The sequence below is a fragment of the Prionailurus viverrinus genome, chromosome B2 (assembly GCF_022837055.1).
Source record: "Prionailurus viverrinus isolate Anna chromosome B2, UM_Priviv_1.0, whole genome shotgun sequence".
Lineage (NCBI taxonomy): Eukaryota > Metazoa > Chordata > Mammalia > Carnivora > Felidae > Prionailurus > Prionailurus viverrinus.
Genome location: NC_062565.1, coordinates 125,144,185 through 125,169,483, shown reverse-complemented (window position 1 = coordinate 125,169,483; position 25,299 = coordinate 125,144,185). Strand labels below are relative to the sequence as shown.

The 25,299-nt window shown below is 44.5% G+C and overlaps 1 protein-coding gene across 4 annotated transcripts in view; it reads right to left on the bottom strand.

The window, feature by feature from the left end:
* Positions 1 to 25,299, bottom strand: part of ARFGEF3 (ARFGEF family member 3) — a 188,144-nt gene that overhangs the window by 109,391 nt on the left and 53,454 nt on the right. For 2 of the 4 annotated variants that reach the window (XM_047859292.1, XM_047859295.1), the window contains exons 5-6: positions 10,221 to 10,289; positions 351 to 482 (exon numbers count right to left, since the gene is read on the bottom strand). In XM_047859292.1, the coding sequence (XP_047715248.1) occupies positions 351 to 482; positions 10,221 to 10,289 (201 nt within the window). The remainder of the gene's footprint in view (positions 1 to 350; positions 483 to 10,220; positions 10,290 to 25,299) is intronic. The other 2 variants (XM_047859293.1, XM_047859294.1) reach the window with 1 other exon arrangement.

Sequence of the window (25,299 nt, the reverse complement as noted above, 5' to 3'; positions counted from 1 at the left end):
TGCTTCGTGATAATAATAAATTGGTAAACCAGTAAGGTTCTTCAAACGAGGGTTTCCATGATAAACCTGACCCACTATATTCAAGGCCAATGATTTGTCGCTTTGTGCATGTTTTTCTGCTCTACCTTGAGGTCGTGCTAAAATGAGCACATTGAATCAGAGAAGTTAAGAGAATACCAAGTCCAAAGGCAGGCTGAGTTTCCGGGAAAGGACTCATCAATTTCTTCTTGTAGTATCTCCAATATCATTTCTACCTCCCCCCTGCCCTTTGCTTTCGTAGTGCAGAACTGACATTCAAAAAGGCCCAGTCCTGTATCTCTGCCAGAGGCTCAAAGGGCCAAGTCAAATACCTTGTGAAAAGCCACAGGCCCCTGCTCGCCAGGGAACGCACGAAGACACAGGGCAGTGAGGAGTTTCGTAATGCACATTTTGACCATTTCATGCATTGGTGGACATCCAGCTTTACGGCATGCTAAACACAACTGAGAGCAAAACCACAAAGAGTTAATGAAGCAAAACAGACCCCACAGGCAGGAGGGAAAAAGAACAAGAGGACGCAAGTGTGCAAGCCATACGTAAGCAATAGAAGTTTTATGCCATCAAGTAAGCGGACTGATAAATAACAGTACTAGGTTAAACCCGGGGTAGTATCACTATTATGAAGTATGAAGGAGCACAGTAGAATGCGGTAGACATTCAACACCGGCCAAAGTGATAACAAATTTTAAAGAAGCTGCCACAGGAGACATTTGTTTAGCTTTGCAAAATACATGTGATATGATCTTTGGGTCCTATCTGAATGGGGTTCGCGGCACAGCTTTGTTAAAACCGTGCTTGCTACTGAGTAACAAGTTCCATAAACAGAAGAGCTAGTGTGTTTGCAACTGAAAATTTTTGTGGAGACGGAAAATAATTCACGGTGATAAGAAACACGGAGATCAAAAGATTAAGCCACAAGAAAGCAGAAGAAATGTCTTTTTGTATAGACTATGAGAGCTTATTGATCACATTCAAAGTCTAAACTCTACATTGAATCATCATGACAACTCAGTGGCCAACCCGTTTCCAGGTCAACAGCTGTAACAGGTGGGTATGTGACAGAAGTCACCTCATCATATGGTTCCTGCTGATGCAAACACACACACACACATACTCACACATGCACATGCACACGCACACTCACAAAGTGAACTAAGATTATTTTATGATTCCTAAGAAATGCGTGTGTCAGTAAGTCCGATCGTCGTGTTGGGTGTGGAAATTTCCTTTTGGAAAAGCATACGCAGACAACTCTGATTGTGACTTCCCTCTTCCGCCTCCATATTCTTCTTGGCTTAAGCTGGCATATAAAAACAGCGTAAGACATCCCAGACCTTTAATTCGTGCACCTTGATCTATAGAAGGTCTACTGAACTCTAGCCTCTGGCCTGTGAACCCATCCAAAATGAAGTACAGAGGACGTCTGCAGTGTTCTGTGTGGCTTCTAACTCCAAGTTTTTTCAAGAACTATGTAAGTCTGAGGTTACAGGCAAGTGTGGAAATGTGTTGCAAGAAGACTAGTTTGCTCAAATCCCATCTGGCAACAAATAACCAAAGAACAGACACCTCAAAGGAGTCAAATCAGAGTCAGTAAAGAGACGGGCCCACAAGGAAGAAAAGGGTTTCCAGAAGGAAAAGTGGAGACGTTCCTTAGAACAGGATTTCCTTCCTTCAGTGGCCTCAGCCACCCTGAGACAATGGTCTGGGCTCCCTTGACTGGTTTTCTTGCCAGGAGGTGGGGTTACTTCTCCCAGTTTTAGAGAGAACATGACAAATAAGATGCTTCCAAGATAAACTGACCAGATCGCCTGTGTACTTTGCTCCTGGATTATACCTGCAGACTAATCTGGTCCTTAATTGTAGAATATTTTATTTGCTGTAGGTCTCAGAAATAACGCTACCACATTAGGCTTAAAAAGAAAAAAGTATCACTGAACATTTCAGGAGTTATAAGTCAGCCCGTTCTAAAAAAAAAAACATTTTAATGACAACTAGTAGCATTAAATCGGAATCTTTGGTAGCAGGTCTTCAGCCTCAATGTTTTTAAACTCCCTGGGGTAAGAAGTGGCAATAAACTAAACTATAAACTATAAACATCAGATCCTCAAATGCTAACATAATGTTCAGAAAAGATAAATTGAGTATCAATACATAAAGATACCCAAGAAATGGCATATGCCTAACAGTCACTTGAATCTGTGGTCACACACACAAAAAGTAAAATTTATCAATACTTTTGCTTCACATATGAAAACACCATACCGCCATTTTCTAACAAAACACATTCGTAAAGATCTAAGGTGGGTAAGACTCCTAAAAATTTCAGTTGGCTGCCGACATGATAATGGCAAGATTCTACTAACATTTTCTAAGACTGACAGTAGTGATGAAGCAATATAACATGGCGGTTAACAGCCCATATTTGAAATATAAAAAGTCTGAATTGGAATGTCTCGCTGTAGAAACTTGGGCAAGCAAATGACCCTCACTTTTCTTGGGATTCTTTATCTATCTTGGTTGTGGCAAAGATTAGAGGGGAATGTACAAAAAAACCATTTTATTGACACGCCCTAGGGACTCAACAGCTAGTAGCTAGTGTTGTTAGATGTTCTGATTAACCAGTGTTTTGCAGTTGAGGGATAGATGGATAGATGGAGTGAAAGAGGAAGTTCCCTGGAACTAAGAATCTTAAAGAAAAGAAACAATGGTCTTTGAGACAGACTTTGCTTGAATGTGACAGGATCAAAAACTGGAAGTTTCCCGTGAATCAGTAATCAAACCAGCCAATACACACTCACAAACAAGGCTTTTTCTCTTTGAAAAATCCCACAGAGGAGCCTTTAGAATGCCTGAGAATATTCTCCGAATCTTTCTAATGGAAGAACACTAACCATTTTCAAATTCGCTCCCCAGAGCTCCTGGCTATGGTTCCTCTTCTTCCTTTACCCAAAGACCTTGGCAATTTTTACTCCCACAGCTTTTTCCAATATTAAGGTAACTACCCTTGGAAAATTCAACCTATCTGCTAATTTGGGCCTCATACTAAAAGAAATCTTGGTCTAGCTTTCAACCAATGAAGAGAAGGACTATGTATCCATAGGGAGTTCTATTTCTGATTGTGTAAGAAATTGACCAGAAAATACATGTTGCATTTTTCATAATTACCCATTTTTAGATTTGACGATATTTCTTCTTCCTCCTGTATCACGGAAAACCGTGTTCTGAAAAGCTTTCATTATTATAGTTTAATTAAGCAAGTTAAAGTTAGACATACAAAGGAAGGCTGCCCTCTTATTTACATTTTAAGTGCTTAATAATCCTTTGATAATTTCAACGGTGCCTTGGGGAAATGGCCTCATTTTTCATACTGAACTACACACCTCCATTTCCTGATCAACAGGTTTCAGGGTAAACACTGTTCTTGAGTAAAAGTCAATGTACGTCAGAGTAAGAAAGAAGAGAATGTCTGGATTCTTTCTCAACATTTCCACAGGAGTTGTAAATGGTTGGTTTGAAGGTGTTTTCATAAATTGCTTTCCTAGAAAAATTTTTTCATTCAATTAAAGACTTATTTTTATGAAAAATCCAGAGATGACTAAGAAAGCTTCCAGCAGCTAAGTGGTAGTTTTAGGCTAAAATGTCCTGCTTACTTGCTTGTTTTGTTTCTTTTTTTGAAGGAGGGAGGGTGCAAGTGAGTGAGGGGGCAGAAAGAGAGAGAATCCCACAAGATGCACAGAGAGAGAGAGAGAGAGAGAGAGAGAGAGAGCGAGCTCACCCAGCGGGGCTCAAACTCACAAACTGTGAGATCATGACCTAAGCCGAAGTCAGATGCCTAACCAACTGAGCCACCCAGGTGTCCCCGTCCTGCTTTCAAAACAGAGATGCAGATTATTAAAGGCTCAATGAGCAAGTGCAAAGCACTTTGAGAGCCTGCAGAATCACCATTTGAATAAGTCTACTGAATACTATTAATTTTTTGTGGCAATATAACTTTCTTACATGGTTAATTTTTTTTGATGATGAAAAAGCATTTCTTTTTTTTTTTTTTTTGAGGCAGCTTTTTTTTTTTTTTTCAAGCAAAGGTATGCACATAGTTAGAAAAAACTCATATGGTACAGAAAGGTCAAGCAACCGTTCCCTTCCCTATCTGGTGACCCTTCCCAGTCTGCCAGTTCTGTCGGGGTTTATGCCTCACTTCCTAGCACAGTTCTTTTCTTTTTTTTTTTTTTTTTTTTAAAGCATTTCTTAAGTGATTTCTATAGTGAAAACTGAAAGGCCGTGAGCTGTTGTTAACGGCAAATTTGAGGAAATATAAAGTCTGGTGAGAAAAACGTTTATCCCTCTCTGGTGCAGCTGAATTAAACAATGATTTCAGACGACTGTACTATTATTCTTTCTTAAATTAGCCTTTGTATTATTCGCCTAATAATCTAATATTTGTCACTACCGATCCATACGCTTATATTTATAAATTGTTGCTATGCTCTTCATATAAATAGGTGTGCTCATCCTGTGCCAGATTACGTAAGTATGGGTGGGGGTGGGGGCATGCCCCTCCTTTCAAAGGCTGACAGTGGGCCTTAAGGTGAAAACACAAGGGGACAGCTCTGTAGCAGATTAAACTGTTAAAGCCTAAGAAATATATTTGATATTTATCGAGCACTGACAGATGGGAAGGGAAAAGTGGAGGTGATCTGGTGGGAGAGAATGGAAGATAAAGGGACAGGAGAAGCAAAGTTGGTACTCATCGAGGGCATGCTGCTGCTGGTGGGATTCCATACATGGGGGCCGGGGCAGGGGGGTGTGAATGGCCACGCAGAGGTAAGGCAGCTCTCCCTGGGTTTTAAATCGTTTAAAATGAGAGTCTACTGACATTTACGTGGGGCACTGCTTCTCAAACGTGAATATGCACATGGACCCCAAGAGGGCTCTAATTAGAAAACAGATTCTTATTCACGGGTCTGGGGTGGGGCCTGAGGTTCGGCATTTCTAACAGGTTCCCAGGTGCCGCTGATGCCTCTGGTCAGCACACCTCGCTCTGGGGTTTTAGAGGACAGCAGCTCATGTCATCACGGCTTTACAGAAAAGCTTGGTGGGAGGGGCACCTGGGTGGCTCAGTCGGTTAAGCGTCTGACTTCGTCATGATCGCACGGTTTGCAAGTTCGAGCCCCGCGTCGGGCTCTGTGCTGACAGCTCAGAGCCTGGAACCTGCTTCGGATTCTGTGTCTCCCTCTCTCTCTGCCCCTCCCCGACTCATGCTCTGTCTCTCTCTGTCTCAGAAATAAATAAACATTAAAAAAAATTTAAGGAAAAAAAAGAAAAAAAGAAAAGAAAAGCTCGGTGGGAGACAAGAGGGGCCATCGTGGCCGTTGCTCTCTACTTGACTTCTACAGCACAATCACTGGGGAGCTGTTACAGAATGTGTATGCTCAGGTCTGCCCAACACCAAAACACTCAATGAATGTCTGGGACAGCCCTAGCCATCATTTTTTTTTTTTAAGGTTTCATCATTTTATTTATTTTTGAGAGACAGAGCCTCAGCAGGGCAGGGGCAGAGAGAGAGACACTGAATCCGAAGTAGGCTCCGGGCTCCGAGCTGTCCTCACAGAGCCCAACACGGGGCTCAAACCCACAAACTGTGAGATCATGACCTGAGTCGGACACTTAACCTTCTGAGCCACCCAGGTGCCCCTAGGCATCTTATTTTTGCTAACACTTCCCAGGCGATTCTAACGGGCAGCCTTTTGATGAGAATCACCAACATAAAAGCAAGTCCTCCAAAGCTTTGTGACTGCGAGTGTCCCATATGTGACGGTTAGTTTGGGGAGTGTAAAGAGGAAAAGCCAAAATTTACTTAAGCAACTACTGAAAATGGCTGACCTTCTAATGGCAACCTTTTGTAAGCCTGTCCCTCGTTCTGATCTTTGATCACTGTTAGCAGTCAAATGGCGCATATTACTCTTTTCATCAAAAGACACATTTTGAAGACGAAAGGCAAGATTAGTTTAACTCCAACACCGTGTCTGCATGGTATTCATGCCTGAGCCTAGTTTGGGATGAAGCGGGGGTAGCCTCGCTGAGCATTCCTCCCTTCACAGAGGACAGCAGCAGGGCCTCTGTGAGGTGGGCCTTCCGCAGCCAAGATGGCGGTCGTGCGTGCTACACAGCGCGAGGGGAAGAAGCGCAGTCATTCTGACTGGTCTCGCATCCCGGTTCCACCCCTTCCTAGCGGTCTGACTTTTGGGAAGTTGGCGAACCTCTGTGTGCCCGTGTCCTTATCTGTCAAAAATGGACAACAATATTCCCTGCTTCACGGTACTGTTGTGTGGATTATAGGATTTGCTATAGAGAAAGCTCTTAAAACAGAGTCTGGCACAGAGTAAGCACTGAATAAATATTTGGGACAGCTAGATGACGTGGTCTTTGAGTTTACAAACTTGTCTCTTGCCCTAGCAGGTGCCATGATAGGTTTTCATGCGTCCGCAGACTGACCAGTTGTGAGAAAGAATGGCCACAGATGAGCCCAGAACTAAAACTTAGGCTGGTGGAACTACGTTGAGTTGGAGCCAGGCCTCGTGGATACACGTCCGCTATTTTCCGCATGGGCTGCACTCCCCAGAGTGTGTCTATTGTTGGCTTTTCGATTGGCGCAGCCGGGCAGAGTGCAGCTCGGGCCCTAGATCTGTGATGCTCATTCATGCTCGGGGCTCACCCTGCCTCTCTCAGCGGACTGGCTTGTCCTTCCCAAGGACTGGCCACACAGAAGAGTGGATTCCCACTCTCTGGAAGCTGATGTCTATGTCAGGTCTAGACTAGCAATTCTGCACGCTACCATTTATCAAAAGCGCTTTGAGATGGTGACTCTCGTGGCTGTTACAAAGCAGCCTCCATACCCCTGCTATGCCGGAGGACGTTCCAATGTGTCCAGTCCCCAGCGCAGAGTGGCAGATCTAGTGAGGCACTGGCAGGGTCAACCATGTCCTGCTGGGAACGGGGCGGTGGAAGAATCCACTTGTGGGTCTGCGGGAGAGGCGGGACCTAAAATGTCACCTGGGGGCCTGAACACCGTGAGGGAAGGCACCCGCCGCCAAATTCAGAATGGAAAGTTTATTTTTAAGATCTCCACCAAGCCCTTCCTTCAAAGGAATGTAGTCTCAAGCCTTGATCGTGAGCTATAAAGTCCGAGCCAGCGTGGGAAGCGACACACTTTTCTGTGATGGGCTGAAGCCTACTTTGCTACCCTCACGCTGCTGTTGTGCCAGGTGGGGGACTCTGCCCCAGCAACGGGATCGCAGAGGATATGGAAGAGGAAGTAAACTAGTTACTGTTGTCACAGGAGGCTGGCCCGATCGATGCTCCATCCTTTCAGGGTCCTGGCCGGGTCAGCATGATTCAACGGCACTTGGCCATCATCATCAACCTGCAGCTCCCTAAGGGCAACGGCATGTCCTGTGTGGCTGGACCTGCGCGAACAGCTTCTTACGTGGATTCTATCTTCCTTGCCTAAAGGGCACACCCACACCACGAGGCAGGTACTGCCACATGCACTGCCTTCACAGGGAACAAACACCGGGTCCAGGGAGGTAGCCAAGGCAACGCGGCAGGTGGGTGGGAGGTGGGAGAGCCGGGATTGACATCCGAACACTGCTACTCCAGAGCTCGGCTTCTTGCCACTGAGCTGGAATGCCTTTATCTTTATATTGCTTTTGGGCTGAGATTTTTTTTTTTTTTTTAAAGCAAAAAGTTTTGTTTTTCCCGTATAGGTTTTGGTAGAGACCACTGTGTTTTGACCTGTTATTCCATTTGGAAAGGCCTGCTGAATCTTTACACTGGTTTCTAGATGCCCTCAGCATAAACACCCTTAACCTGGCTGGTTCATGGCCATGTGTGTCCACTGTTCCGGAATGACATCTCGAATCTTTCAGATTCCCATTCACAAACTGGTTCCCGCGAGGAATGATAAAGGCAGCCTACTCTCCTCCTTGCGAGCAGCTTGGGGACCCCTGATAGCCCCTCTCCCCTCTTGAGGGTCCTGCAACAACCTGTGCCCCCTCCCCAAGCTCCATCAGCAGGACAAGCTGCTTCTCCCTTCCTGCCCTTCACATGGCAAAGGGCTCTTACGTGCCGGTACTATTTCTTGCTCTAATCAGAAACTGTCATTTTATTTTTTTTAAGTATATTTATTTATTTTGAGAGAGAGAAAGACACACACACACACACACACACACACACACACACACACACATACACACACGTGCCTGAGTTGGGGAAAGGCAGAGAGACAGAGACAGAGGGAGAGAGACGGAGAGAGAGGGAGAGAGAGAGACAGACTCCCAGGCACTGTCTGCCCAGAGCCCAGTGTGGGGCTTGAACTCATGAACTGTGAGAGGGAAGGAGAGAGAGAAAGAGAGAGAGAGACAGAGAGAGAGAGAGGGAGAGAGAGAGAGAGAGAGAGAGAGAGAGAGAGAGAGATTGATTCTGCACTGTCTGCACAGAGCCTGATGTGGGGCTCAAACTTGAACTGAGATCATGACCCGAGCCGAAATCAAGACTCAGACACTGAACCAACTGGGCCACCCAGGCACCCCAGCATTTGTCATTTTAAAAGGGAACCTACATGGGGTACTTAAAATAGATTCATACAAACAAAGGGTAGGTTGGTAATTTCCAGGGGCTGTGGGGAGGGGAGAATGGGTAGTTCATTGGGTATAAAGTTTCAGTTACACAAGACGATGAGTAAGTTCTAGACATCTGCTGAGCAACATAGAGCCTGTAGTTAACATTACCACATCAGACACTTAGAAATTTGTTAAGGTAGATTTCATCTTAACTGTTCTTACCACATGCGCAACGAAAAAATGAACTTGAAAATAATAAGAACACTCACAGGTGTTCCTTAAAAATCAACTGAAAAAAACGACTGATATTCTATTTCTTTACTTACATAGAGTAAAACATATAAATATGTTAAAGAGAAGTGTTCTATCTATATAAATATATACATTTGGGAATTTATATTGTAGTGCAAGGTCAGCTAATTGCTTCTTTTTCTTTTGATAGATACATAAAAATGTTCAGTGTGCTCAAAAATAATTTTCTCCTTTCACTCTTTAATACCACACAGTACCATAAAAAGCACATGTACAGGCCAATATAAATAATACTTGTGATAATGGTAACTATGTGAGTTGATGGATATTTTATGCAGTTGCATTGTGGTAGGTTCTTTCACAATGTATGTGTCTATCAAAACAGTGAGTTGTAGACTTAAAATATGTCGAATTTTTGTTTGTCTATTACCTCAATAATGAGAAAAAGAAAAAAGAAGCCATGTCCAAAGTGCTCAATATCAACTTGGTATCCTCAAGAAATGGTAATCATTACTGTTTAAAAAAAAAAAAAACAAAAAACCACCCACTGATCGTTAAGCTTTTTCTTCATAATTTCAGAATTCAGAATATCATTGCCTCTTTGAGGTCTGCACATGTACTCTTGTCAAAACACATGAATCCTGAAGATACTCGTTTCAAGAAATGGTAGGAAAAGTAGTCTAAGTGTATTCAAGTATAGCTTTGGAATGCTGACGTTTCCAAAAGCCAAAGGCATATGCCAGGCATTCAAGAAGCCAAGATTTCTGTTGGACATGCTCTTGGAAGTGCTGGAAGGTACAAAGGACTCAGTCTGCAACACAGATGGAAAAGAGAAGGCTTTCCAATGATAGTCACAGAATGCGTTCATCGGGGCTTGGGGGATGGGGATGGAATTTCATCGGTAAACGTGTCCCTCACTTTTGTACCTGGTTTCTTAAAAACCATTTTTTAAAATCAATTGCTTCTCAACTACCCTTACGAAAAACAGACTGGGAAGGCAGTGCTAGGTGTGATACCCGGGTGTGGCAGTGGTGGGAGAACCAGTACTGTTATTTCCGTTTTAAAGCCTCCAGTTAAGCAAACCAAAGCATGCAGAGCACGACGATCGAGCATGATGGCGCCCACAGCCCGCTTCCTATAGATCGATTCCTTAGTGGAAATTCCCCCATGGTAATGATCAGAAAAGGGCTCCCCCCACTGCCGGGCCGCAGCTCCAGCCCGTGCTTAAGCAGGCTGGGAGGTAAGGCAGCTGTGCGCATGCACCAACCGAGCAGAGCAGCCGGTGGGGGCTGGGAGAAGCGGGGCACTCACCTCTGCGATCTTCAGCACTGCGCTCCCATTCAGGTCAAAGGTCGGGGTGTAGGTTATGCAGAGTAAAACCTTGAGCAACCGGGAGGTGGAGGAGGAAGGGAGAGAGAAGGGGTTAATTTCAGAAATAAACAGAAATACGGTTTCACATATCATTTGTGCGGCCCCGCTGTTTTACGATTCCTTTGTTCTTTGCTTTATCTAATGTTTCTTCCCGGGCCACCTCACTGCTCCCTAATTAGTGGCCACACGTCGCCCAGTAAGACAGAGACTAAATACCGTAAAAAGCAAACGCAGAGACCCTGTCCTCCCAGGGAAGGGCCACTGCAAGACTGGCCAGCAACCACATTCCTCAGCAACTCTAGGAAGTCTGTCCAATAAGAGCAGGCTCAGTGCTAGGCACGATGTGCAAATTATCTAGGTTGATACTTTTGAAAAAGATATTTATTTATTTTGAGTGAGTGAGGGGGGGGGGGCGGTGGAGAGAAAGAGTCGCAAGCAGACTCCATGCTCAGCCCGATGAGGGGCTAGATCTCATGACCAAGAGATCATGACCCGAGCTGAAATCAAGAGTCGGATGCTCAACTGACTAAGCCACCCAGGCACCAACTGCCTTTTTTTTCCCCAAAGTTTATTTGTTTTGAGAAAGAGAGAAAGAGAAAGAGAATGTATGTGTGTGTGTGCACGTGCCCATGAGCGGGTATGCAGAAAAGAGAGAGGGAGACAGAGAATCCTAGGCAGGCAAGCAGGCTCCGCACTGTTAGCATGGAGCCCGATGTGGGGCTTGAACTCATGAACCATGAGACCATGACCTGAGACGAAATCAAGAGTCGGACGCTTAACCACTGAGCCACCCAAGCGCCCCTAGGTTGATATTTTTAATAAGTGTGATGACTACTGTCCTTGTTGCCCTGATAAGGAAACTGATGCTCAGAAAGATGAAATAAGCTGCCCAAGACCATACAAGTAACAAACTGTACAGTTGAGATTTGAACCCAAGTAATCTGACTCCATGCCCTGAACCACCATGTCATCTGTCTGGTCCTCCTCCTAGACCCCGGCCTCATTGTAACTTTTCTGTTCCTGTCCCCTTCCCAAATCCACAAGGGATTAGAAATTCTTTACCAGGCACTTTCCTCTTCCCTGTAACTTCCCCCCAGATGCTGCCCAGAGTTTACCTATTTATTAGTCTCAGGTTCCCCTTATTCTACAAGATATATAGACAGTGAATCGCCGCCGTTTGCAAGATCTTCAACGACCATTAAAAATTTCACTTTAGGGGCGCCTGGGTGGCGCAGTCGGTTAAGCGTCCGACTTCAGCCAGGTCACGATCTCGCGGTCCGCGAATTCGAGCCCCGCGTCGGGCTCTGGGCTGATGGCTCAGAGCCTGGAGCCTGTTTCCGAGTCTGTGTCTCCCTCTCTCTCTGCCCCTCCCCCGTTCATGCTCTGTCTCTCTCTGTCCCAAAAATAAATAAACGTTGAAAAAAAAAATTTAAAAAAAAATTTCACTTTCTACTTGAAGAGCTGTCAGATAACAGATTGATAAAAGCCTGTGCCATTTGAAAAATCATTTCTAACTTTATGGATAAGAGTAGAGAAGAGGCCAGACTCTCCCTGTCCTTTGGCTTCTGACGCTGTGACTTTTCTCGCTGATAGCCTGAGGGACAACGGTGCTGGTATCCGCTCCTTAATCTTGAACCCAATACCCGCGTTCCGTGCCCTGCCTGCAGCTTGGCCCTGTCAGTGGGGATTGCCTGAGGATGTTTCTCATCGGGTTCTGCACAATTCATGAAAGAAGGCTGAAGCCTAGCAAATTTACCTAGTGCAGGATATGCCCCTAATCAGCACCCCCAAAAAGTGCAATTGCCAGATGGGATAAGGAATCCCTCCTAATCCCTCGGTCTTCGTTACTGGCCCATCCACCCTAGGAACAGCTGCTCCTTCAAAGAAAGCAAATATGTATGCGATTAAAGAAGGAAGAGGGGATTTTTGCCCATTTTCGTTACCAGATTAGATAAGTTCATTGTGGATCAGTTCCTTAGTCTTTTGATCCTTAAGGTGCCTGCCACTCAAGAGTCAACTCCAGATAAAAATCGTCCCATGCCAGGCAGGCTGACAGAGAGAGACTGTGGGAGCAGCTGCCCTCAGGCCTACTGGGAAAAGGCCTTCTTCTGTCCAATGACTATCTTTGGGGGTTGGGGGTTGGTAGACAAGTAGTGAAAGCTGAGGACAGCAGTGTCACCACGACGTAAATTGGCCCGGGGTGGGGGAGGGGCTGGGGGGGGAGAGGCCACGTCTTCTAATGCCTCTGTCCTTGGTGGTACCCTTGCCCGAAACCCTCCCTCGCTTGCTCCTCATGTGGCTTATTTGACTGGTTTCTTTCAGGTTTCCACTTAAATGTAAATCCCTCAGAGAGACATGTAGCCTCCTCGGACCACCCTCTCTAAAATGGCTGGTCACATCTTGTTTCAGGACTTTAGAGCATATACCAGTCTCATGAACAACTGGCTTGTTTACTTATTTATAATCTTTCCATTAGATTATAACATTCGTTGGGCTTCTGAAAGGCCCTCAAGGCTTTCTCATAGGGTGCTTTCTTACTTCGAGTTTTTGCTATCTCACAGTTTCCTTTCTTTGGTTCCTTCCGTTCCCCCACCCCCCCCCTACCCCCCGCCGTGATTCATGGCAGGTGGATGGGAGGTTATGAGAGACTGGCTGGTGGCGGTGGTGGTCTGTGGAGATAGGAGAGGACTTGTCCATCTGGGCTCTTGGATTTTTAAGTATTTACAATAAAGACCGGTGACTGGCAATACTTTACAATATGGAAATAATAATGGCAAATGCTTATCTAAACTGGTTAATTATTAATGTTACTTGTGAGACCGGTGATCGGCTTTCTGCCTTGCGTTACTCTGTGCTTTCGTACAAGGTACACAAGAGTAGATGTGCAATAGTCTGAGGGAAGTTCAGGATCCCCGTACCCAGCAAACGCTGACAGAGTTCAAAAGGTCTTTGAAAAAAAGGCTCTGGGGGCGCCTGGGTGGCTCAGTCGGTTAAGCGGCCGACTTCGGCTCAGGTCACGGTCTCGTGGTCCGTGAGTTCGAGCCCCGCGTCGGGATCTGGGCTGATGGCTCAGAGCCTGGAGCCTGTTTCCGATTCTGTGTCTCCCTCTCTGACCCTCCCCCGTTCATGCTCTGTCTCTCTCTGTCTCAAAAATAAATAAACGTTAAAAAAAAAATTCTTAAAATAAAAAAATTAAAAAAGGCTCTGGCCATTAATATCCAAAGACCCGCTGAGCTGACTGCAGAAACTAAAAGCAACCGAAAATAACGAAGCGGACGTGAAGCGCGTTCACGAAGCCAGCTCCTCAAGCGCACGCACCGTTTGTTGTGTTGGGAGCACAGCAGGTTTTAATTACAGGGAGGGCAGTGCTCGTGGCCCCTGTGACTCGCACAATATAGACAGAGGGCACGGGGTCCAGCGAGGATGATGCGGTAGACAGAAATGACGTACCAAAACCATCAGTGGAGAAATGGTTGGTGTGCCCAATGCCTAGCCAGCATTAGTTCACTGGATCAAAACACAGATTGGGTGTAGGAAATGTAGGGGGCGGCAAAGAAATGTAAAGCACGATGAGAGGGCAGAAAGCTCAGATTCACGTTCTGAGCACACTGGCCCTCCGGGAAAACAAGAGCAACTAAACACTGAGGGCAATTCCACTAAAAATACATCCCTCACGGGGTCATTAAAGTATATTGACCACATCATCACTGAACAGCAGGAACTTGAGTGATCGGCAGCATGTTGCAATCCAGCTTGCTTGCACAGCCTCCATCAATGAGCTACGAGGATAGGAAAACAGGCACAAAGTGTTCCATGAAATGGGAAAAATCACTGCAAAGGCTAATAAAAATTCCAATCATTAAAAAACAATAATCGAATAGCTACTATGTGCAAAAAAGCAACCCCTCGATTTAAAACGTGTATACGAACTCTGGATAAAAAAGATTGGGCCAGAAAGGAGAAAGTGAAGCTGATTTATTGTAAGAACTGGGCGTAAGTGACAAGAAGCGGGGAAACGTGGTCACCTTGGGAACAGAGGGGGACAGAAGTAGACAAATAATGATGACGAGCATAAGGTCAGAGGTATGTTCTTCTGATCATGAATACCCTGGATTAACCCTCTCCCAAGGGCTTCTCATGGCCACGATTGGGGTCTCTCCATCAGCAGACCTGGCCCTGGACCATATCATGACACGGCAGGTGCTGTGATAATCAGAGCTAAAACACTGTTTTAGTAACACGACTGTGGCATTTGATTCAGTGCCTAACTGCTGTGTGACTACATTCTCTATCCCCTTATCTGTAAAATCCACCCCCCCCCCACCTCGCAAGGATATTTAAGGAACAAATACATTAAATGATGGGGTAAAACAATAGTGCACATGATGCATCTATGTCCAGGGCTGTCTCCTCACAGAGATGAAACAAGTCTCCATTTGATGTAACTCATCGTGGCCATTCTAACAAACGATTGGGTGCATTTTAAGTTAAAAAAATCAATCATGTTCAAAAACATAAATCTTTTGGAGTCTGCATTCTACTAATTTTTTAGAGTAGTTTTTTGTTTTGTTTTGTTTTAGTTTATTTACTTATTTTGAGAGAGTGTGCACCCATGCGTGTGCAAACAGGGGAGGAGCAGAGAAGAGAGAGAGAGAGAGAGAGAGAGAGAGAGAGAGAGAGTCCCAAGCAGGCTCCAAGCTGTCAGTGCGGGGCCTTAGGCAGGGCTCAAACTCACAAACCTTGAGATCATGACCTGAGCCAAAATCAAGAGTCAGGCACTTAACTGACTGAGCCACCCAGGCGCCCCTGCATTCTGCTATTTATCACTGCCCCAGATTCCTACTACCCAAAGTCCTTGTCATTCTGATGTGGCTTCCCTTTCTCCCTCCTTTACGGGCTCCCTTCAAGTCAGTCCAAGTCATTATTCACTAAGAGTCTAACTGCTGTGGAGTCACAAATATAAAAAGCAAGCACAGTCTTTGACATCAAGGAAGCTCATCTACCGGAGAAACTAACGCCTGCATACTGTCCTTCAGGGCTGGCTGCGGTAAACGCTGCTTCCGTTTTGGAGGCGAGAAGACATCGTAACTCGGAGAAGAGAGACTTTGAGGAGGAGAGTACACATGGGCAGAGCACCGATGCAGGACAGAACAGGGAGGGAAAGACGTATCGAGCCAAGGAAATGCCACGAGTAAAGGCACGAACATGCGACGGTAGAGGCCAGAGATGGTGCTGGAGCCGTAGGCTGGGACCTTGTTGCGTGTCAATTTACGTGCTCAGGGTTAAGCGTTTTGCGAATATTGTTTCAGGGCTGGCCAGTCCAACGAATCCCAAATAAAAGCAGAGGTGCTGAGCCAAACTATAAACCGGAGTGATAAAAGGAGACGCTTAACGAGATGGAGATAAGGTTGAAGACAGAGCCTCGTCATTCCAGTAACAATGAAGTGACTGGGGTGCATCTGGCAAAGGGATGCGAGAAATTCCCGCAGTAAAAGACAACAGTCACCCACATGTGAAACCTGAGGATCATCCTACCCCTGCTCTCCCCACCTACCATCTAGTCAATCTGACTGGTATCTCTCCTGTCTCCCCTGTTCTTGTATTTATTTATTTTTTTTACAAAGCTTTATATTTAGGTATTAATATAGTAGCCTATTACAGAGAACATATGAAAATACCAGAAAAATTATAATACTTTGTTCAAAATGCACAATACCAGATATCACTATTATAGACGTGATGATCCCAGAATGGGCAGGAAATGCAAACAGCATTTATACGGAGCAGCTTAGACATACTACTTAAATCTGTGTGCCCTCTCGATGCCTCATTAGATCGATAAGCTCCTTAGTAGTAAGATTGGATTTTTTGATGCCCACCACGTTTATGGTACCTCGCCGGGCCCTGGGAGCTAGTCCGTCCTGACCCATGCTCAGTCCCTCAGATATGCTGTCCTCGTGAGTGATCAACCTCACAGAGTTTCAGTGAGCCTGTGCACCTATGTGCCTGGTCATTATCGTAAAACGTGCAGGTAACACGCTAAGACAGCCCAGTTGTACAGAAGAAAACTATCCTGGGAATTCGAGTGTTGGAATCAGGTGGTGTGACTGGCTAGAGGCAGATTTTGCAACCACACAAAGTAGTCACACTGGAGTTTCCCATGACTTGGTTAGAGCAATCAGAATGCAGTAAGCCTGCTTTTGGGGTGGCCAGCCGCCTGGCAGGACCTCACTCTGGACAGGGAGAAAATCATCTCCACTAACCAGAGGGCATCTCCCGAGAGACTTATGGAGGAGCGCCCTTTCTGAGTTCTGCCATGCTTTGCTGAGAACCCGCCTTTTGTACTCAACGTCGTAAATGGTAAGTGGCCTAAAATTTAGGACTCAAAGATCTCACTTCTGCCAAGGTTTCAAATGAGTCCTCCACAGGACCGTTTCTGCGAATACAGGAGTGAAGAAGTGATTCTTGAACTTAGTGGGTAGCAACTACATGTCTGCTTTGCATCGAACCACGTGCTGTGTTACTTGGGCTCCCGTTCATGTATTCAAAAAATATTTATTGGTGTGTTACTAGGGATCTGATGTAGTGCAGGTGTTGGGCATACGGTTCTGAACCAAAAAGATACCATGACCCCTGATCTCGCAGGGCTAACAACACCTGGTGTTGAAGACCGTCATAAAGTAAGGAATTGCAGTAAGTTGTGATGGGCACGGGGACTGGGAAAATACACTGAGTTCTGGGAAAGCCGCTCCGGGTCTAACATATAGCACACTAGTTGTAATGCTGTTTTCATCTTTTTGTGGATCTTTAAATTTAACATTTTGGAACACAATTAATAAATTAAACCAAGGGGAGGAGACACGGGTTCCATAAAGAAGTGAGCTGATTTGGGGGAGTCCAGGCACATCGAGGGCATGGGGGCATATTGAACAAACAAGGAATTCTTCTTTTCCTCTTTCTATTAATTTTCTATTAAAACTGTCTTATTTACATTGAGGGGCATCTTGAGGTGACTGTCGTTTCATTTTTCCAAGTACCAGATGTTATTTATAAATCAAAGCAAACAAAATCTACGAGAGCTCAAAAAAGTAACTAAAAACTTGAGCACAGCCCACAGAAGGCCTTGCCTTTCCCGCTGCATGGAGAGGAGCAGGACTCTCTTCAAATTCTTAATGCCAAGTGCATTTCCAACCCCAGCGCTGGTTCTGGCTGAAAATCTAGCTTTGTTACTTAATGCACATTTCCTTCTGGCCTTTCATGTATCTTGGCATGAAATTTCGGAAAATTAAAAATAATTGCATAATTTCTTCTTTTCAGAAACATTCCAGTTCTTTTTTTACTCTGTCAAGTATGGCAAGAACAAGGACAGAAAATTCCGTGTTGAGCATGGAGATTCTGAGCCACCAAACGCCTTTCCCTCGGGTGCAGGGCCTGTCCCACTTCTGCACGTTCAGACTTATGCAGTGGGAACTGCTGAAGGTACCTTGGCCATGAGATAGAAACAGATTCTTGGGGCGCCTGGGTGGCGCAGTCGGTTGGGCGTCCGACTTCGGCCAGGTCACGATCTCGCGGTCCGTGAGTTCGAGCCCCGCGTCGGGCTCTGGGCTGATGGCTCGGAGCCTGGAGCCTGTTTCCGATTCTGTGTCTCCCTCTCTCTCTGCCCCTCGCCCGTTCATGCTCTGTCTCTCTCTGTCCCCAAAAAATAAATAAACGTTGAAAAAAAAAAAAAAGAAACAGATTCTTTCCCTCAGGGTCTGCACACGAACAACAAAGCAGACTCAGCCTCCTGAAGACAGCAGAACGGTGGAATGTGTACCTTCAGAGTGGGGCTGGGGGCGGTCACAAAGTACACACGGAATGTCAGGGGACATTTTCTTATCATCTAAATTTAAAATGGGGCTACCCACAAGAAGCATTTTTTTTTTCTTATTTTGATTAAAGTTTCTCAACCTCAATATTGTGGACATTCGAGTCAAATAATTCTTGTTGTGGGGGACTGTCCTGTGTATTGCAAAATGTTTAGCAACATTCCTGGCCTTCACCCTCCAGAGGACAGTGGCATTCCCTATTGTGACAACAAGAAATGTCTTCAGACATTGCCAAAGGTCCTCTGGGGGACAAAATGGCCCCCAGTTGAGAACCACTGTTTGGGATCACTTACACCCCATGTGCCTTGTGAACAGAGCTAAGAACCCCTACAACATTGCTCTGCTTCCAAAGGCCTTGGAGCCAGAATCCAGGACTTTCAAAGGCGATCTGGGATGACCCATTGATCCTTCACCATGCTTCAGAGATCCTGGACTGAAGGCAACAAGAGGTCGTTGAGCTATAGCCCCGAGGCATGAAACTTTCCCCCTTAGGACTTAAATTGACTTATCTTAGGCTGAGGTGACAGGTAATTTGAGAAATCAATTTCTGGCTCAACTTGCCCACATTCTGGCAAATGGCTATTCTGAGAGATTATTTTTTTAAGTCCATAGAATATGTTGCTAGAGTTCTTGAGTACTCAGTTTGGAAAACACTTCTAATGACTCACTGCCATACGGTCATGTCTCAGGTTCTTTTCTGGCCTTGACTTGTTGCCACCAGTAGTAAGTCTGATATTCACTGATATTCATCAATACACCCTTAGCACCTAATTCTAGGAAGTACTGTACCAGTAATATCTGTAGAAAAATATGTACATATAAATTATAACAAACTTGGCTAATTCACTTGAACAAATAACCGTTCTTATTCTTCCCTCCAAACTCTCTCCCTTGGCAACTCTTCCCTCTAGAGTTAGGAGAGCCTCACAAATCTATCACGAGAGCCAATATCGCTTCCAAGTTTCAGTCCCTAATTTCGACTTCTAAACATCACCAACAAATATACGCAATTCCATGAAAACCATGTTAACCTCATTAACTCTCTAATATGATAAACAGCTAACACTTCCCCCGCCTCTAAAATTCTAATTATACAACCATTAAAATTATACTTGAAAGAATAAATACAGCCATGTGGGAATGTTTACAATCTAACGCAAAAAGAAATAAAATCCGGGGCGCCTGGGTGGCTCAGTCGGTTGAGCGTCCGACTTCAGCTCAGGTCACGATCTCACAGTCCGTGAGTTCGAGCCCCGCGTCGGGCTCTGGGCTGATGGCTCAGAGCCTGGAGCCTGCTTCCGATTCTGTGTCTCCCTCTCTCTTGCCCCTCCCCCATTCATGCTCTGTCTCTCTCTGTCTCAAAAATAAAAAATAAACGTTTAAAAAAAAAAAGAAATAAAATCCTATATACACAATGAATATAACTGTGAACATATAAATAGATATGATTAGAAAGAAACATACAAAACTCAGTCATGTTTATGGGATTTACAACAAACTATTTTCTATTGTGGAAAGACTGTAGTGGGATATTACTTGTATTTCTTTAAATTGTCCTTTTAAAATATTTACAATTCTTGGGGCGCCTGGGTGGCTCAATCGGTTAAGCGTCCGGCTTCGGCTCAGTTCATGATCTCACGGTCCATGAGTTCGAGCCCCGCATCGGGCTCTGTGCTGACAGCTCAGAGCCTGAAGCCTGCTTTGGATTCTGTGTCTCCCTCTCTCTCTGCCTCTCCCCTGCTCATTCTCTGTCTCTCTCTCTCTCTCAAAAATAAATAAACATTAAAAAAAAATTTACAATTCTTTAATATCTGACAATGTGAAGTCACTGTCCCTCTCCTAAACTGGCCCCTTAAAACCCATCATTCAGTCAGAAACGCTGGCTCCTAGACCTGTAATCATCTTGGATCTTTCCTTCCCCACCTACTTGCCACCTACAACACTGCCAGTGACCACCGCTCCTGATTCTCTCTCTGCAGATCAGCTCGGTGCAGCTGGGGTGCGCCTTTCTGCACTTAGTTGCATTGGACCCTTCCTGTCGCCACCAATCTGATTCAAGTCCTCAGGACCTCTTGCTTAGGCTCTTCCAATAAATCGTTTCGCCAGTGCCTCTGATTTGGTTCTGCTGATTCCAGACCATCCTGCAAAACCCCGCCCCACTTTAACATCTAATACCCAGCTCTGGAATTGTCCCTTTTCTGCTTGGTCTGACCAGGCCCTAGAGAACCTCTCTCAACCAGGCTCATCGCTCACTAGCCTTCACTAATCCCACTTTCCACCCCGTGCTTTCTCTTCTGCAGGGCTTTTCTTCTCTACCAACAATGCCCTCCCTCCTTATAGAATTATCTGAGTTCCATACACCTTTCAACGTCCAACTCAAGTACCATCCCCTCCTTGAAATGCTGATCTACCCAGCTCAACGTGGTCTCTCCTTCTGAAGTTTTCCAACTGTACTTCTGCTTACAACATACACAACTACCTTGGATTATGGTAAATGTGTACATGGTTACCTCTTTCCTGGTAGGTTAGGAACTCTCGTCTTTGAACATTTTGCTTTTAATCCTACAAAGTTTTATGTATTGCTGGTAATGAAAATATAGTCGCCGAACAAGCCAATGAAAATAAGTCTAAAAGAAAACAAATTAAAAAGTTCAATGAATTGTCCTTTCTGGTTTAATTTCTAAGACACTTACTTGGACCTACTCTCACAGCTGAATTTTTAAGAAGTAAATTCTTAACAGACCACACCTTTACTTCTTCCTTCCCTCTTTCCCTCTCAGACTCTCCCCGGAATGGACACCTCATTTCAGACGTGTTTGCTCATATACACATGAAGCTTTTGATAATTTTATAATCAATACCTATAGACATGACCAAGCAAGCCCCTTGAGATAGTTTTTAAAGGGCTAAAGCCAGGGTGCCTGGGTGGCTCAGTCAGTTAAGCATCTGATATCGGCTCAGGTCATGATCTCATGGTTCATGGATTTGAGCCCCATGTTGGGCTCTGTGCTGACAGTTCAGTTTGGATTCTGTGTCTCTTTCTCTCTCTGCTCCTCCCCTGCCCCAAGCTCTTCTCTCTCTCTCAAAAACAATAAATAAAACATTAAGAAAAATGTTTTTAAAGGGCCAAAGCCAACTTGATTCTCTCTATGTCAGACATTTAATAATTGTAAAGCTCTTCTAGAATATCCAAATCGTATGAATTCTGCCTAGTAGGGTGGAACAGAAATTTACTGGCATAAATGGTGGGGTGTTTTCTGTAGACTGTGGAATCATAGCTAATGATTAGGACCCTAAATATATCTAGGTGGACAACTGATAAATAACAATTTACAAAGCTTTTTAAATCTACAATTAGGGGCGCCTGGGTGGCGCAGTCGGTTAAGCGTCCGACTTCAGCCAGGTCACGATCTCGCGGTCCGTGAGTTCGAGCCCCGCGTCAGGCTCTGGGCTGATGGCTCAGAGCCTGGAGCCTGTTTCCGATTCTGTGTCTCCCTCTCTCTCTGCCCCTGCCCCGTTCATGCTCTGTCTCTCTCTGTCCCAAAAATAAATAAACGTTGAAAAAAAAAAATTAAAAAAAAAAAGCTACAATTCAACGACAGTAAATATGTTGAAGTCCTTTTGTAGGAATCAGAAATATATATGATGAAACACACACTCTTCCTTTCCATTACTACAGAAGAAAATTACCATTATAGGCTGCATAGAGCGAGGCTATAGAGGAAGACAAGAGATAGGAAGGAGACACTCTTAAAGCAAAGGTGTTTCTAATGTTCTGGTTCAAATTTGAATGAGATTAGAGGTATTCATTTTATTATCATGCTGCACATACCCTTTTCTAGTAACTGTAACAAAAATGAAATCTAACACCAACCTTATGCCATGCATTGTAAGAACTTCTTTTATATTAACTCATTTAAGACACAACAACTCTAGGCCACATGCATCACCATTATTCCCATTTTACAGATGAGAAAATTGAGCCACAGATAAGTAACTTTCCCAAGGTCGCCAGGCATTCTAGCTCCGGAAGCTATGCCCTTGCCACTCTGCTACCAGATATTTGAAAAGAAAAACTGTCAAGAAGTTTAAAAACAAGAGAATCTGAAGATTGTTTCATAGGACAGTTACCCTACATGATTTCCTCCTTCTCCAGGCCATTGAAAGTTTCCTCAGTGAGTTCCTATCTACTGCAAAAGATTTCTCTTCTCTCATTAGGTTTCATTATTTTTCAGAAGCCACATTATTCACATTAACCTTGCAGTGAACTTAAACACGGGCCTGAAATGTTGTCTTCTCCACCTAGTCAATATCACCTATCTGGAGAGGAGGGCCTTGCTACAAAGCCTTTCCAGAAACAGAAATAGTTGAAAAAGTTATTCTGCTACCAACCACTGTGTAAGTGCAGCTGAGTAACTGGACCATTATAGCTTCAATTCACCTATGAAAAGAGGGATCTGGTGATACAGGAGGTAATTTCAATTCTAAAGTGTGAGTCTGGGTTGATTTTTCTCATTTTTGAACTCACGCAGATTATTATCTGTAATCACAAGTTTAGTGTCTTTTGCTTGTCATTTACCCTGGCGGTCCACTGAACCTTCTCCTCTCCATGAGTCAATAACCATGTTAACGAGCAATTAGTAAGCCCTGTGCCAAATGCTCTGGTCATGCTAAGGGGACAAAAACAATACTAACAATATGTGATTAGTTTTCACCTCCTAACTAAATTGTCTAGTCATGTCTGGGCCGATAGTTAAGGACTATCCATCTGGAGAGATTACAATGTGCACTTTCCCTAAAGAGTCCATTGCAGGCCATTCACTGGGTCTTAAACTCCTCTCTCTCTGGACGCAAGGCCACCCCTGCCCTCTGGGGAAAGTGAAGTAAGAAAGGTAGTGGAGGGGACGATGAGCCAGCTGCCTCTAGCGGGGGGGGGGGGGGGGGGGGGCGGAATACGCCAGCCTATAATTCTCATGTGATAAGTGACTGTGGAAGACTGCCAGTCATCTTTCAACACTATCCCCTCTGTTTTCCAAGAACAGAACTCTGGCAGACAGCTGCCCGAATAAAGACTACACTTCCCATCCTTCCTTGCGACGAAACATTGCCATACAGCCGAATTCTGGCCAATGGGATGTACTCAGAAGTGTCTCCCAGGTGGTTGCTAGGTGAACTGTTGGCTGGGGATGGGGCACCATCATGGACCACAAGATGGAGAAACAAAATCCTGGAAACAAGGATCTCAGATCATGTGGTTCAACCAATACTGACGTAAGTTTATGAAAAAGGAAAATAAACTTCTGCCCTGTATCAACTGCAATGAATTCTAATTAATAAAGCAATCTTTTCTTTCCTTTATCTAACCCTATCCCCTTGCCCATCTGATTCTTATGCTTTAGATCGTATTTATTTTAAGTGTCACTTCTTAAGAACTGCCTTCTCTGTCTTCCTCTTCATCTGCCCTCCATCAGGCCCCGTTATAAATATACTTTTAGGCCCCTAGGTTTTTCTTTCCCTGTATTCATCACAATTTATGTGTATTTATGTATTTCATTAATTTATACCTCCATCATTAGTCTCCAAACAGACTCTGTTTTTGTTTGGTTTTGGTTTCATTTTCTTCACCACAGGATCTTCTGTGGCTTGCGCAGTGCCTGGCACACAGGAAGTAATCAAATATTTGAAGAATAGGGGTGCCTGGGTGGTTTAGTCAGTTACGTGTCTGACTCTTGGTTTTGGCTCAAGTCATGATCTCACAGTTTGTGGGTTCCAGCCCCGCATTATACTCCGCACTAATGGTGCAGAGCCTGCTTAGGATTCTCTCTCTCTGCCCCTCCCCCCCTCCCTCTCTCTGTGTCTCTCTCAATAAACAAACAAACAAACAAACTTTAAAACACAACTGAGAGGGGTTTAGAAACAGTCCTTCCATTTGGCCCATTTCTTCCTCCCCGGCCGAGGCACTGAATGCAATGCTGGTACATAAAAGCACTCTCTCCTCCTCACTATAAGACCAGAATTCTAAATGGACATCCTGAAGCTTTGGTCTCCCAGATTCTCAGCCCTATAGCCATCAGCTCTTTTTCATCAGTTGCTCATCTTTGTATTTTCTGTAGATGTTTGGCTGGCTTTTGTTAAAAAATATAAAAATGCTTCAACAGCAAATGGCGTTCTCCTTCCCTTCCCCCAACCTGATCTCTTTCTCTCTTTCCCATTCTCTCTGTCTCTCTCTCTGTCTCTGTCTCTCTCTCTCTCTCTAACACACACACACACACACACACACACACACACACACACACAGAACTAATCTAGTGGGAAAGAGACATTGATTCTTCCTTTGTATTTGAATCTAAGTCTTGAAACTAGTTACAGAATGCGCTGTCATGAAAGATACAGAAAACACACAGGACTCTGAACCACTGTTAGTTTTGCTCCTTATCAGCCTGTGACTTAATTTTTCTGTTCAATCATCTTTGGAATGAGAATGGTGATGGCTACCGCCTACAACCCTTTTAGAATAGGCTTAGACGGCAAGCAAGAAAACTTGCTTGCTGTTTAAGAGCATACGCGCGGCCTCCAGCTGAATTACAGTTCAAATCCTGGCCCTGCCACTTTCCTTGATGTATGATCTGAGTATGAATGTAGAGTACTTACCAGAGTGTCTGATGCAGAATAAATGTTAATTAATTAGCCCCTGTCATTTCTCCTTTAAAAATTGTGAAGTATCCCACCAGTATTCATTTCTGTTACCCCAAGATGCATGCAAAGTAGAATGGCCAATAACAGAACATTCATCCAATGCTTTCTCAGTATTCAGTATCACATCCTTCCTTATCCACAAAGCCGGCTGCCCTCCCCAGACAGAATGCTCCCCTCTGCAACATACTTACGTGAGAAAAGGCCAACCACACAATTCCCTTCAGTTTTAAAGACTCAGCTGGCTCTATGAGTTAATAACCTCGCTAAAGGTTATCTACCAGCAAGAAGGGTGGGGAAAAAAGTCCTAATTGCTCTAGTTGGAGATGTCATTAGTTTGTTGTACCTGACTCCTATCAAGTCTGCATGGCATTTATAGAAAGGGCAGATACCAAGGGAAAATATTACCAAAGAGGACAAGTGTTGAACCTAAATACTAAATAGCTCCCTGCCGTCAA